The sequence below is a fragment of the Platichthys flesus genome, chromosome 13 (genome assembly GCF_949316205.1).
Source record: "Platichthys flesus chromosome 13, fPlaFle2.1, whole genome shotgun sequence".
Lineage (NCBI taxonomy): Eukaryota > Metazoa > Chordata > Actinopteri > Pleuronectiformes > Pleuronectidae > Platichthys > Platichthys flesus.
This window is the reverse complement of record NC_084957.1, coordinates 16927935-16940214: the sequence shown is the minus strand read 5'-3', so window position 1 is coordinate 16940214 and position 12280 is coordinate 16927935. Positions and strand designations below refer to the sequence as shown.

Sequence of the window (12280 nt, the reverse complement as noted above, 5' to 3'; positions counted from 1 at the left end):
AAATCTTGAACATTTAGGGAACTTATATCTGTGTGGGAAAGTCGCTGCCACTTGAGTGAATTTAAGGGAACTGTTGCAGCTTGGTGGAGACATGCGCACTGAGTGCCAGTTCTTGAAATCCACACTACATGTGCAAAACATGTTAAACAGGAGGTGAAAACATTGCTGTCCCTTAAACTACCCTTGCAAAACCATAACTCTCGATAACTAAGATAAGATAATATAATCCTTTATTTGTCCCATAATGGGGAAATTTGCAATATGACAGCAGCAAGAGTCAAAATAGGTTAGTAAGTAATAATAAGTAATACTTAAGTGTATGTGTAATATATAATTAAGTACTAACCATACAAACTACAGCAGATATATTCCCGCAATGTATTTAGTCCACTTTTAACAGAGATCACTTGTTTACCTGGATGCCGGTAGAGGCAGTTTAACCTAACAGTTAACATCTTGACCCCGGGGCTAGAGTGACTAATGTTTAACAGGTCAGTGTGTTGATGTTGAATCTCCACAGTAACTCTCAGACCACACTTGTTTGAATGTGCATACAAGGTAAGTGAATCATGGAGCTTACGACCACATACATATGTTTAATCATTTTAACACAATTAAATTAAGTTGTATTTAGGAAAACAGGGATTGAGAAAGTGACTTGCACTGTTGATCTTCAGGAATTTGAGATAATGCCTAACAAAGCCCAGGAGGTAAGTGTAATTGTTTGTGTTGTCAGTTCCATGTATTTTAAATCAGCAAAGATTTATTTGATGCCTTTCTTAGTTTAAGGCTTTTAAATCCTTACCAATGGATTTTGCATGGCATTTTTTTAAGGATGCTGTGATTAACCTGAAGACGCTGCAGGAGATTTCCACTCAGCTCGGTTTTGAGTGGACCATTCTAGCATCTGAACTTGGCTTCAACAGATCTGAGATCAGCCGGTTCCACACCAGGTCAACAGAGAAGAGTGTGCATGCCAGGGCTATGTTGGAGAGCTGGTACAGTGTGTGTGCATGTATTTAACTCAGCTGAGGTCAGATTTATTCAGCTTGCAGATACTGTTGATTAGTGTCATTACACTCACATAAAACTCAAATATGATACATACAGGTGTTTGGTTAGTGAATTAACAGCAGATTAGTAACATTATGCTATGGAGGATATTTATCCCATTGTTTATTGTTTATTAAACCAATTTTAAACTGTATAATTCTCAAAGATATACACACTCAGGAGTTTTCCTATGGTTAAGTATTGTCAGTTTGTCGTCTTTGACATTGGGACTTTCTTCAGACCGCCCTTGATCTGATACAAATGCATCCCATTATATTCACCATGCAGGTATGAGAAGTCATGGGACAAGCCCAATAAGACCAAGTTGCTTCAGGATGGTCTGGAGCAAGCAGGCAGACGGGACCTGGCTGAGAGGCTGCGCTGTCTCCACTGGGGCCACCAGAAGCTGAGCCGCAGGGTGGAGCTGCCCTCCGCCTTCCCCTTCCTCATCACAGTCCACAAGACCATCCACAACCAGGACGCTCTGAACAGGATCAACGAGCTCAACCGCAGATAGACCTGAGTTTGGGTTACGACGTGATGCATAATTCTCACTTTGTCAGGGGATGTGTAGGACTTGTGTTGTATCAAATTAAAGCTTTGCAATAATGAGGAAAAACTAATTTCTAAGACTTGAATTACTATTATTCCATTAATGACACTTTGTCCTGAAAATCTTGAATCTTAAAAATAATAGCACCTAGCACAAACACTATGTAGTTTCCCATACATGAAACATTTGTTACAGCCCTTAAAATATGTTGATGAGAAGTGACAAATAAAGTCAAAAAAGTATACTGTGGGTGTAATATAGTGAAGTGAGATCTTGTACTAAAACATCAATATATACAATATAAAGCAACAGTAAGGCTTAGTATTTTGTTATCAATAGGCTCAACAATAAATGTGAATATGTCATAATATTGTACCTTTCATTGTACTATTGACCCTATGTTAACCTGCATAATACAAATAAAACCTGAAACTTGAGAACTACTACTACTACTACTGATAATAATAATAATAATAATAATAATAATAATAATAATAATAATAATAATAATAAAAATAATAAAAGTAATAATAAATAATACATCCTTATTTCTACAAGAAGCCATTTAAAGAGAATTCCTTCTTCTCTTTAATGGCTTGGATTTTATGATTTTATCAACACCAACCCACCCTAAATTGACCTAGTTAAACAGACCAATCATAAGCGTGTTAGCAAGGTTGTGTGAACAGGCAGTGACCCAAAGCGGAAGCCTGGGGAGGACACCTTTCAAAATAAAAGACAATACTTTCTTCATTTTGAAGGTAACTGACTAATATAGCTCATAGAAATACCTCAAACGCAAAGAATGGCTTAAAAATCCACTAAATTGTGTTTTTATTGGAATTAGAGTGAAACTAATAAAAATGCGTGCCACACAAAATGGAATTGAGTTTTAATTTTGAAAATATTTCTTCCGGAAAATGTCGTTCCGACCTTATCTATTGACACATTTTCTGTCTTGATGACTTCAGCTCCGAGCACAGAAAACAACAGTGTATAGTAGAAATATTCACAGAAACCTGACTCTGCGGGCACTCAGGAACGAATCGGCGGACTGTCTCTGGTTTAAAAGACACATTATGAGCGTGTGGAGCCCGGAGAGTGTCCGGAGACGCGGCGGAGCCTTCAGCCGCTGATGTGTGATTTCCACCCGGGAGCAGGATGTGTCATTATTCGGATCATGTCATTTGAAGGTAAACACCAAACCCCCCAGTGAAGCCGCAGCCATGGCTTCGTCTCTGAGCTGCTTCAGTGGACCCGAGGTGCTGGAGGACGCGAATCACGCCCGGGGCTTGGTGAACGAGCTCAAGCTGCTCTTCGACTGTCGCCTGCTCGGGGACATCACCATCGGCGTCGAGCGTGAGGAGGAGTCGCTGGAGCCCGGCGGAGGCTCGACCGGGGGCGACCCGGACCGAGTGTTCCTGTGCAGCCGCAACGTCCTCGCCGCCGCCAGCCCCTACTTCAAGAGCATGTTCACCGGCGGCCTGAACGAGAGCGGGCAGGAGCGGGTGCTCATCCGCGGCGTGGACCCGGAGAGCATGTCGGTGATCATCGAGTACTGCTACACGGGCCGGGTGACCGTCACGGAGGGCAACGTCCAACGGCTGTACGCGGCCGCCAACATGCTCCAGCTGGAGTACATCCGGAGGGCCTGCTCCAGCTTCATGACCCGGAGGCTGGACCTCTCCAACTGTGTGGGGATGCTGAAGTTCGCGGACACCTACGACAACACTGAGCTGAAGGAGAGCGCACGGGCTTTCATTGCCAGGAACTTCAGCCAGCTGTGCAGCGGGGGGGACCTGTGCGAGCTGGACCTGCTGCAGCTCAGGGACCTGCTGTCTCTGGATGCTTTGGACGTGGACTGCGAGAGAAAGGTGTGCTCGGCAGCTCTGCAGTGGGTAGAGGCCAATGCCCCGCAGAGGAGGGAGGATGCTCTGCAGGCGCTGAGGTGTGTTCGCTGGAACCTGTTCACCGAAAAGGACAAGCTCTACCTGGAGGGCCTCATGGCCAGGCCTGTCATTGAGAAGTACCTCGCATGCTTTTTCAACAGGTCCACAGAGGACAGCTGTGGCCTGTCTGAGGCACAGCAGGTGGCAAAACACAGAATAGGCGTCAGCGCAAAAGAGATGATCCTCTTCTTCGGCCTGCCCAACGACAACATCATGTGCTGTGACCCGTACTCCGAGGACCTGTATTTCATGGCTCCCCCTTTGGAGGACCTCAGTAGTCAGGATTACAAACGCTCCACCATGGAGTCATTGATCGGCTGTGCCACGCCCGAAAACCACCTGTACCTTGCCTCCCACCTCTCTAAACACTTCTGGCTGTATAACCCTGTGCTCAACAGCTGGCAGGAGTTGGCAGAGAGACCTCTGGGGAGGATCCACTCCGGGATGGGCTACCTCAACGGTCACGTGTACCTTTTGGGAGGAAGGAACCCGGTGACGGACACCAGACTGAAGGAGGTCGAGTGTTACAGCGTCCAGAGGAACCAGTGGACGTTTGTGGCCCCTCTGCCTCACTCTTTGGGTAAAATGCAGGTGGTGGCGCTGAACGACCACCTCTACGTGGTGAACAAAAGGAGGATGCTCTGCTACGACCCCAAGAGGAACCGCTGGCGTCACTGCGGGTCGCTAAGACGAGACAAGCTTCACAAGGCCTGCGTGTTTCAGGACCAGATCATCTGCGTGTGTGACATCCCTGTGGTGAAGGCCTACAGCCCCACCAGGGGGGAATGGAAGAGGTTGGGTGACATTCCTATCGACAGTCGAGCTCTGAACTACCAGGTGATCCAGCACAACAGCAAACTGCTGCTCCTCACGCAGACTTTACTACAGCACAACAAAAACAGGGTCCTCATCCACGAGTACGACCCGGCCAGGGACACCTGGAAGAACGTCATGGCGGTGTACGTGTCCACGCTGGGGCCCGTGTGCGTTTCGACACGCGTGTACCCAGCGTGCCTCGGCTCAGCTCACAGCTTCTCTACAGAGGAGGATGACGACAGTGGCTCCAGTGCTGACTGGGACTTTGACGGGTTGACAGACGCAGATTCTGACTCTGGTAGCTCCAGCTCCTTCTCAGACGAGAACTGGTAGCGATATGCATCACTGTGTCAAAGAAAAGTCAAATGTATTTGTGATTCAACGGATATTAACAGGGTTCTGTCTCATAGACTAAGCCTCAGATCCAGTTTAAAGTCAGTATTGAAACCAGCCATGGAGAGTAGAAGCACAAGCTGTTTTGAAGAGAACATTCTTTTTTTTCTATCTTTTTTTACAAATCTTGGTCCTGACTAATTCACTGGAGGAGGGAGGGGAAAGAAGCAGGAATGGTTTCATATATTGTTTTCAGTCTTTTTCACACAGTGTGAACAAGAGCCAAGAGCGAATGGCTTTGTTCCTCAGTTTGTACCGTGATCGGTGAGCAGGAGGGACAGCGTGAAGTCTAGTAGTGTCAGACAAATAACTGTCTAAAAATAGTCTCCTCTATAGAGAAGAGTAGAGGATCTACCATAATTATTTAGCACACACGCATGAGGGCAGTTGAATGGAGGCTGCTCGTAAGATGTGTAGCATTACACTTCCATAGTAGAAGGGTGCTTAGAGAGCGCATTGTTGCAGTTATTGAGATCAGGTCAACACATCAGATATTTAAACATTTGCTGAAATGTACGAAAATGAAGTAAAGAGGTATCTTGCCTTGTTAAAAGCAGTGAAATGATTTCATCTTGATCTGTTCCAAAATTATATTGGGTTCTTTCTTGGCTCATGTCCACCCCTCCATAAAAGATCACTGAAATCCAGGAGGTCCAGTAGTTTCTGGGTTATAACAATAGAACATAAGAATGGCATGCAATAAGGTTAGCATACACCTCCGCCAAGTCCTAACAGTCCCCTTGAATTCAGTCAAAAAATCACAAAGATCCATGAATTATTCCCCAGAAAATAGGTCAAAATGTCCCCCAAAAACATGCTGTCTCGCCATGTTACAGAAAGAGAAAAATACATCGTTGTTCCACACAGATCTATTTTCTTGTTTTCTTGGACCCATGTCTCATCCTTTCACCAAGTTAAGCGAAAATCCGTTGTTAGTTTTTTTTTGAATCCCGCTGACAAACAAACAAAAGGAGAAGGATGGAAATATGAGGAACTCATAACTCATTTATGAGGCAAAATTACTTTAAAACTTAAGATTCCCTTGGAAAGTTTGTCCAGAAAACAAAGACATGTCTTGCTCCTGAGTTCATTTTCAGTTTAGAGAGGAAGCCTTATGGCTTTTTTGTGAAGAATTTGATGGCAAACAAGCAACTTAACTGCGTCTTTCATCAGATACTTTGTGCTTGGTTAATACCGAGCAGAGTGGCTGGTATTTAACATTTTGAACACTCTGCGGAAGATGGAGTATTTTTGACTTGACAGCTTGTTCTAAGTTACAAAAGACTTTAAATATGTCAAACTGTTTGCACATACAGAGCAGTACTCCCCATGATAAGTAAATCGACATGTTTGTGTTGAACCAGTGGAGGGCTCCTTTACTGCTTTAACACAGCTCATGCTGTGTTATATTTAGACTGGAATATGCTAATAACATGACAACTAACATAATACTTAGCTGGAATTCAGGAGCAGTCCTGCTTATGATCGATGTTAAATCGTGACTGTGACTTTTGGAACATATGGCAGCTCCAGTGGCTCACGTTCATGGCTCTGAACACTAACGGTCATTTGCAGGCCTTAAGAATTTGCAGTCCTTGTAATGTTGGTGATGCCCGTCCTGATGTCGCACACGGTGAAAACTGCTGTATGAAATGTAGAAGCCATTGTACTATGCTCACTCAGGTTTTGGCTTAAAAACAAGCCTGTATGCCATGATTGACTTTTTTCTTTAGATGTTGTGTAATTGTGAAAGATGTTGAAGAAAAATTATAAATTTTATTGAATTTATTTTAAACTATTTGATTGTGTTTATGATTTTGTATCTATGGATTGTTTTTTTTTACTTAACACTTATGTTACAATCAGAAATCAACACACGAGGTGTTTTGACTTGTACTGTTAAGTCCTGATTAATTATTTTATGTGAGAAAGTTTTGTCCGCATGTTTCCAACTGTCCCAGAGCCATTGGCCTCAACAACTGCTCCGTACACTCACTTACCAGTTTATTATCTGTCTTGAATCACATTAAAGTGTTTTAATCTGACTAACCTCATTGATATAAATGTTGAGTTAAAACCTCAGAAACATATTTATGAGTGTTGTGGCTTGAGACTGTATTATTTAGTTGTACATAATAAACTGGTAAATGAGTGTAGATATTCTTGTTGTCTATGATGGGTGGTTGAAGTGTGTGTGTGTGTGTGTATGCGTGCGTGCGTGCGTGCTAGGGTGCGAGGGGAGGGAGGGTTGGTTGGCTGTGTTAAAAGGTGGTCTGGATGATAAAGCTGTTGAGTGTTTGTCAATTAAACATCTGTGTCTGATGCAGAAGAACATGTGAGTGTGTTTTAGTTTTTTAAGCACATGAGGAAAAAAATACACAAGTACACAACACAAGATTCAAATGTGATCCATTTTGTATTTCAACATTGTAGTAAATGAAAGTATTTATATGGCAACAGCAGGGTGAAAATGAAGGTCACACTCAATAATGTCAGTTTGCGACAAACAGTTAAAGCTTGGGAATAATTCAAAGCTGTGTGTTTATTTTTTAATAAATATTTTACTTCCATTGCTGGATTTTTAAATTTAGTTAAATGTTGACATTTAAAAAATATAAAGTCAAATCAAGAAAAAAACAAAAAAAAAGATAACCAGCAACACAAGTAGTTTTAAAGTCATGACGTAAATATTAAGTAACGTTTCTTTTTCAACTCAAAAGTGAGCAGGAAGGTCATTTTATGGTGAGTTAGACTTAAACAGTTCTTTTTAGCTCCAACTCGAAGCTTGGTTTACAGCAACTGCTTAGTGTGTTCAAGTTATGATGAGCATGCAGCACAACACTGAATTTAACTTAAGCACATCTTTTATCAAACATATTTGTAGATTGTTTTGAGAACCTGTTACTAAACATGGAGAAGTTTGGTTTGCTCCACATTGTGAAACAAGCCCCCCGGAAATGTGAGTTCTTTTAAATCAATGCGGCAAACTTTCCAAATAATTACATTTCTTAACTATTTTCACTCTTTTATCTATGAAAGCCTCTTTTTGTGTAGCCTTATGTTTCTTTTACTATTTGTCACGATGACTTTTATATTATGTTTATTGTTGAAAAAACTGCCTTCCCTGACATTTGAATCAGCTATTTGATAAACTCATTCATTTAACTAATTCATTAAAAGGAGGAAGACGTTCAGCAGCTAAATTAAATGTTTTTGTTCTGAATTATTCCCATTGAAGCAGAATAAGTGATACATGTAGTGAAATGTATGTAAAGTGGTGAATAATCTTAAATTCAGTCTATGTAAATAACGGTGCAGACGACACTCGTCCATCTGCGGTCTCTCCAACTCTCGCGATGTTTGAGCGCAGTTCGCCACCAGACCGCGAGATGAGGAGAAATGGCAAAAGACAACAAAGCTGAGGAGGAATTTGACACAGTTTTCAGCAGAAACGATTCTCTGGAGCTTTCTGCCCAGCACGACCATGACACCGCACAGGCTCGGACCTTTAAGATCATCGTGATCGGAGACTCCAACGTGGGGAAGACGTGTCTCACGTACCGGTTCTGCGGAGGCACCTTCCTGAAAAACCCCGAGGCGACGATCGGAGTCGATTTCAGAGAGAGGTCGGTGGAGCTGGATGGAGAGAGTGTCAAGGTGAGAGGAAACACACACAAACACAAACACACAACGCCACACACTTCACACGTATCACTCTCCTGCTAAAGTAATCTCTCTGAGCCGTGGTCCATATGTGGACATGGAGGAGAGTCTGTGCTGGAGCTGTATGGAAACAGTATCAAGACGAAAGGAAACACCGTCACACACACAACACACTTTATTCTCCTGCGGAATGAACACAACCACCTCTGAGCCGTGGTCCATACACAAACACGGAGGAGTTTAACATGGACTTAACCGAAGAGAGTATCAAGGTGGGAGGAAATACACAAACACACACACTTCTTTCTGACCAGCAGTTGGATGCAGATGGTGGGTGACCTGTCCTGCATCCACCAATAAGTTAATCACTTCAGATAAGGAAAAGTCAGAGAACATCTGTCAGCTTTTTATTTGTATCTTTTTATCTTCCCACAGTCATATATCGGGTTAAAAGATAAGTTTAGTCATATATTTGAGTTAATTTACATATTTATCTTTACACATTACCCTTTTAGATATTTACATTGGCATCATAAGAACAATAATAATAATGTGTGGACTCTGCCTCTGTAGTTCTGTAGTCTGAGGCCTGTCTGCCTTATTCTGTGTGTGTTTCCTATTCCCTCCGAATAGGCCTTCCTTTTTGTTGGAAAAGAAAGCATATTGCACTGTTGAACTGGGTGAAATTTACCTTCATTACTACACTGTTATTAAAGCCTATATAGACTAGATCTGTGACCAAGAAGTATTAATATCTTCAGCAGGAACAGATAGGCTTGGAGCGGAGAGACCAGAGAGGGTCTGGATATCGGAGGCTATTGATGGATATTGTTGGTTTCAGTGTTTCCTTAGTGTTGGTTGATGATGTGAAGAATCGACAGTAACACCGCTGTTTGACTGTTATAAATTAATATTATATCACTGTTTGTTTCTGCTGTGCCAGTTGCAGATCTGGGACACGGCAGGTCAGGAGCGTTTCAGGAAGAGCATGGTGGAGCACTACTACCGCAACGTCCACGCCGTCATCTTTGTGTACGACGTGACCAGCCTCCCGTCCTTCGACAGCATCCCCGAGTGGATTGAGGAATGCAGCCGACACTGTGTGGGGCCCCTGGTGCCGCGCATCATGGTGGGAAACAAGTGTGACCTGAGGGAGTGCAGGGAGGTCCCCACGGCGGCCGCCCAGTGTCTCGCTGACAGATACAACTTCCCGTTGTTTGAGACCTCGGCCAAAGACCCTGCGGAGAAGGAGCACGTCGATGCCATCTTTCTGACGATCGCTTATAGGCTAAAGAGTCACAAGCCTATGAGACTGAAGCAGCTGCGTGAGAGCGGTGTGAGTAATCTGTGGAGCCAGAGAGAGCAGGAAGAAGCAGCTTGTCAATGCTAAGGTCAACTCCATCTTATATGGATTTGTATGAAGGTCACCCCGGCCGGCTGGGACAATCCCGATGCTGAGAAACGCAGCGATGAGTTGAGCCTCCACACGTTGAAGTCTGAACTGACAGAAGCTTCTTATGATTTTTGCACTTTCCCCTTCCTACTGTAAGGCACAGCTTGTGACAGTATGGGTAACAATGTATATCTAAGTTTGCACAACATTGAATCAACATTTCAATGAAATGCCCAAATCAATTTGGAGTTAACACAAGTATGTTTTTATCAAACTTTACATGAAATCATTCACAGCATTGCAGAGTACATTTTATTATGCACATGAATTATATGCAATCACCCGTCTAGTAGCACTACAACTATCAGAATCCAAAGCAGACAGTCAGTAAAGGGAAAAACAGATTCCCCTGTGCATAAAGGGACCAGTGAGATAAACTGTGAAGTAACCATTCTCTATAATTGTTTTACAGTGACATGCAATTCCTAAAACTGTAAGTTTTGGTGCTGTTATTACATGTTCATCTCTCAAATTACCAGCTTTATGACGTCAGAACTATCCATATTTGACTGGTACTTTCTTGCATGTGTTCAATAATGCAAATGTTTACCAGCAGCCCGAAGAATTGGGACAATATAAAGCTGCAAATTAATAAAAGTGATTTGAAAAGTGGCACGATTTTCAATTGGATTGAGCATATGTTGCATGTTTCAGTCTTGTTTACAGATTTTTAATCGATATGAGAACATAAAAATATGGGCAGGTGGGCCGTGAGAGGTCATCAGAAAATGCAGAAATAAAAGTTTCAGATTTGCATTATATTACCACAAAACTTTTATGGTTGACGAAACAAATCCATGAGATTTAAATTCCACTTTGACATAAAGCAGGTGTTGTGATTGCTGAGCGTCACATTAACACCAGAACGCATCATTAGCAAGGGAATCGTAGGTGAGAGAACTTTGTTATGAGCTGGGTCGAGCAGGATGGAGCAGAAGAATTGTGCCGTGCGCTGCGATGCTAGCTAACAAGACCCTGGGACCATGGCAAGTGTGCCGCCAGTTAGAAACTAAATATAGATAATATTTATCACAGCTTTGAGAATCTTTTTAACAATACGCTGAGTATCATTCAGCCAAGCGGCAACATCACCCCACTCATTGGGTGAGTTACAGGTGACACAATGTCACTTTACGTGATATGTGGTTCAATATCAAGTATATGGAGAAAAACCGCCTGAGGTCTCAAGCTTGAGGAATGTTGTGTAGACATAAAATCATATAAAAATTTCAAATTATTTGATGTTTTTTCATCTAGATGAATTTGCTGTAATAAAATGTAATGTGGTGGGACAAAGATTTATCTTAAAATTAATAAATTTCCTTAATTTTTGTAAATAATGATCTCATATTTTTGTTCTATGTCACGGTCCCCTTCTTAAATGTAGATACTTATTTTTCCTGTAAAGCGCATACAATTGATATAAATACCATTAATTTAAGCATACCATATCAGTGATTAATATTCAGCCACAGAAATTCTATATTTTACTTTAAATTTAAAACAGGTCTTGGTATTATTGGTCACACCACATGATGAGAAGTCGCCCCAAATTATATGAAAACCTCCTACCATTAAGTGATCGATAAAAAACAAATCCCATACAAAAAAATTGATTTAAACCAGAATTTATTAATGTCATAGAATTTTTCATAAACACAAACGGTCCGTAAACATTTTTTTAAATAAAAAACATCAAGAACATTTAAGTGTGGCACAAAGTTTCGTGAACTAACATTTCATTAAACTTAACGTGTGGAAGTGGGGCACGTTGCGTGTGCATCTTCTGGCTGCTCTTGTGCTTCATCGACATCAACCAGAACCGGTGGAATGTTCTCCATAGTTGTCGGCATCTAACACAGGTCTAACACAGCGAGTGTCAACTCACTTGACTTGGCTTATGGAATCTTTCCCTGCTGATTATTTCTCTGGTAGCTGAAAAAGAGATGTAGTGTCATGCCAAAATCAAGTTATTTTGGACTAATGAAAGATGAACATTTAATGAAAATATGCATTAAGTTCAGGTAATGACAAACACATAAGAGCAATATGTACTTCATGTTGAGTTATTTGTGGTTTTCATTTTTTAAATGTTTTACCATACCTTTCTCTTCTCCGAGCAAGATACCCCGCTCTTGCTGCAGGTTCAGAATCACCACGCTGCATTTGGCGAGCTTTTTTTTTTTTGCTTGGAAGGGGCATATGGTAAATTAAATTTAAACAGTTATACACACACGCTTTCTTACATATTTGACTAAGAAATCACAGATCAATAGAGGTAAGCGTTTCATCATTTCACATAGTGTTGTGTTCAGACCTAGCTTAAAATTCTGAACCCTGATAGCTGCCCACATTTGAACACCCAGCTGTGTGGCAGTGAAAGCTTGTAACACACCAACC

The 12280-nt window shown here is 41.9% G+C and overlaps 3 protein-coding genes across 7 annotated transcripts; all 3 read left to right on the top strand.

Moving 5' to 3' along the window:
• Positions 1-534: 534 nt before the first annotated feature.
• Positions 535-1676, top strand: wu:fc50b12 (uncharacterized protein LOC103911624 homolog). Of its 4 annotated transcripts, XM_062403045.1 has the most exons (4): positions 535-558; positions 678-710; positions 835-998; positions 1342-1676. In XM_062403045.1, the coding sequence occupies exons 2-4, from the start codon at positions 690-692 to the stop codon at positions 1568-1570; spliced, it is 414 nt and encodes a 137-aa protein (XP_062259029.1). In that variant the 5' UTR covers positions 535-558; positions 678-689; the 3' UTR covers positions 1571-1676. The 4 variants fall into 4 exon arrangements, with proteins under 4 accessions (XP_062259029.1, XP_062259031.1, XP_062259030.1 ...); XM_062403047.1 differs by lacking the exon at positions 535-558 and having other exon boundaries at positions 565-710; positions 835-953; XM_062403046.1 differs by lacking the exon at positions 535-558 and having other exon boundaries at positions 567-953.
• An 870-nt stretch (positions 1677-2546) lies between these two features.
• kbtbd7 (kelch repeat and BTB (POZ) domain containing 7) lies at positions 2547-6809 on the top strand. The gene has a single exon (XM_062403042.1). It carries the CDS (start codon positions 2833-2835, stop codon positions 4702-4704), a length of 1872 nt encoding a protein of 623 aa, XP_062259026.1. The 5' UTR covers positions 2547-2832; the 3' UTR covers positions 4705-6809.
• Positions 6810-8145: 1336 nt separating this feature from the next.
• Positions 8146-10493, top strand: zgc:101559 (Ras-related protein Rab-33B-like). 2 transcript variants are annotated; one of them, XM_062403411.1, is made up of 2 exons: positions 8146-8421; positions 9377-10493. In XM_062403411.1, exons 1-2 carry the CDS (start codon positions 8164-8166, stop codon positions 9815-9817), a joined length of 699 nt encoding a protein of 232 aa, XP_062259395.1. In that variant the 5' UTR covers positions 8146-8163; the 3' UTR covers positions 9818-10493. The 2 variants fall into 2 exon arrangements, with proteins under 2 accessions (XP_062259395.1, XP_062259394.1); XM_062403410.1 differs by having other exon boundaries at positions 9371-10493.
• Positions 10494-12280: the final 1787 nt, after the last annotated feature.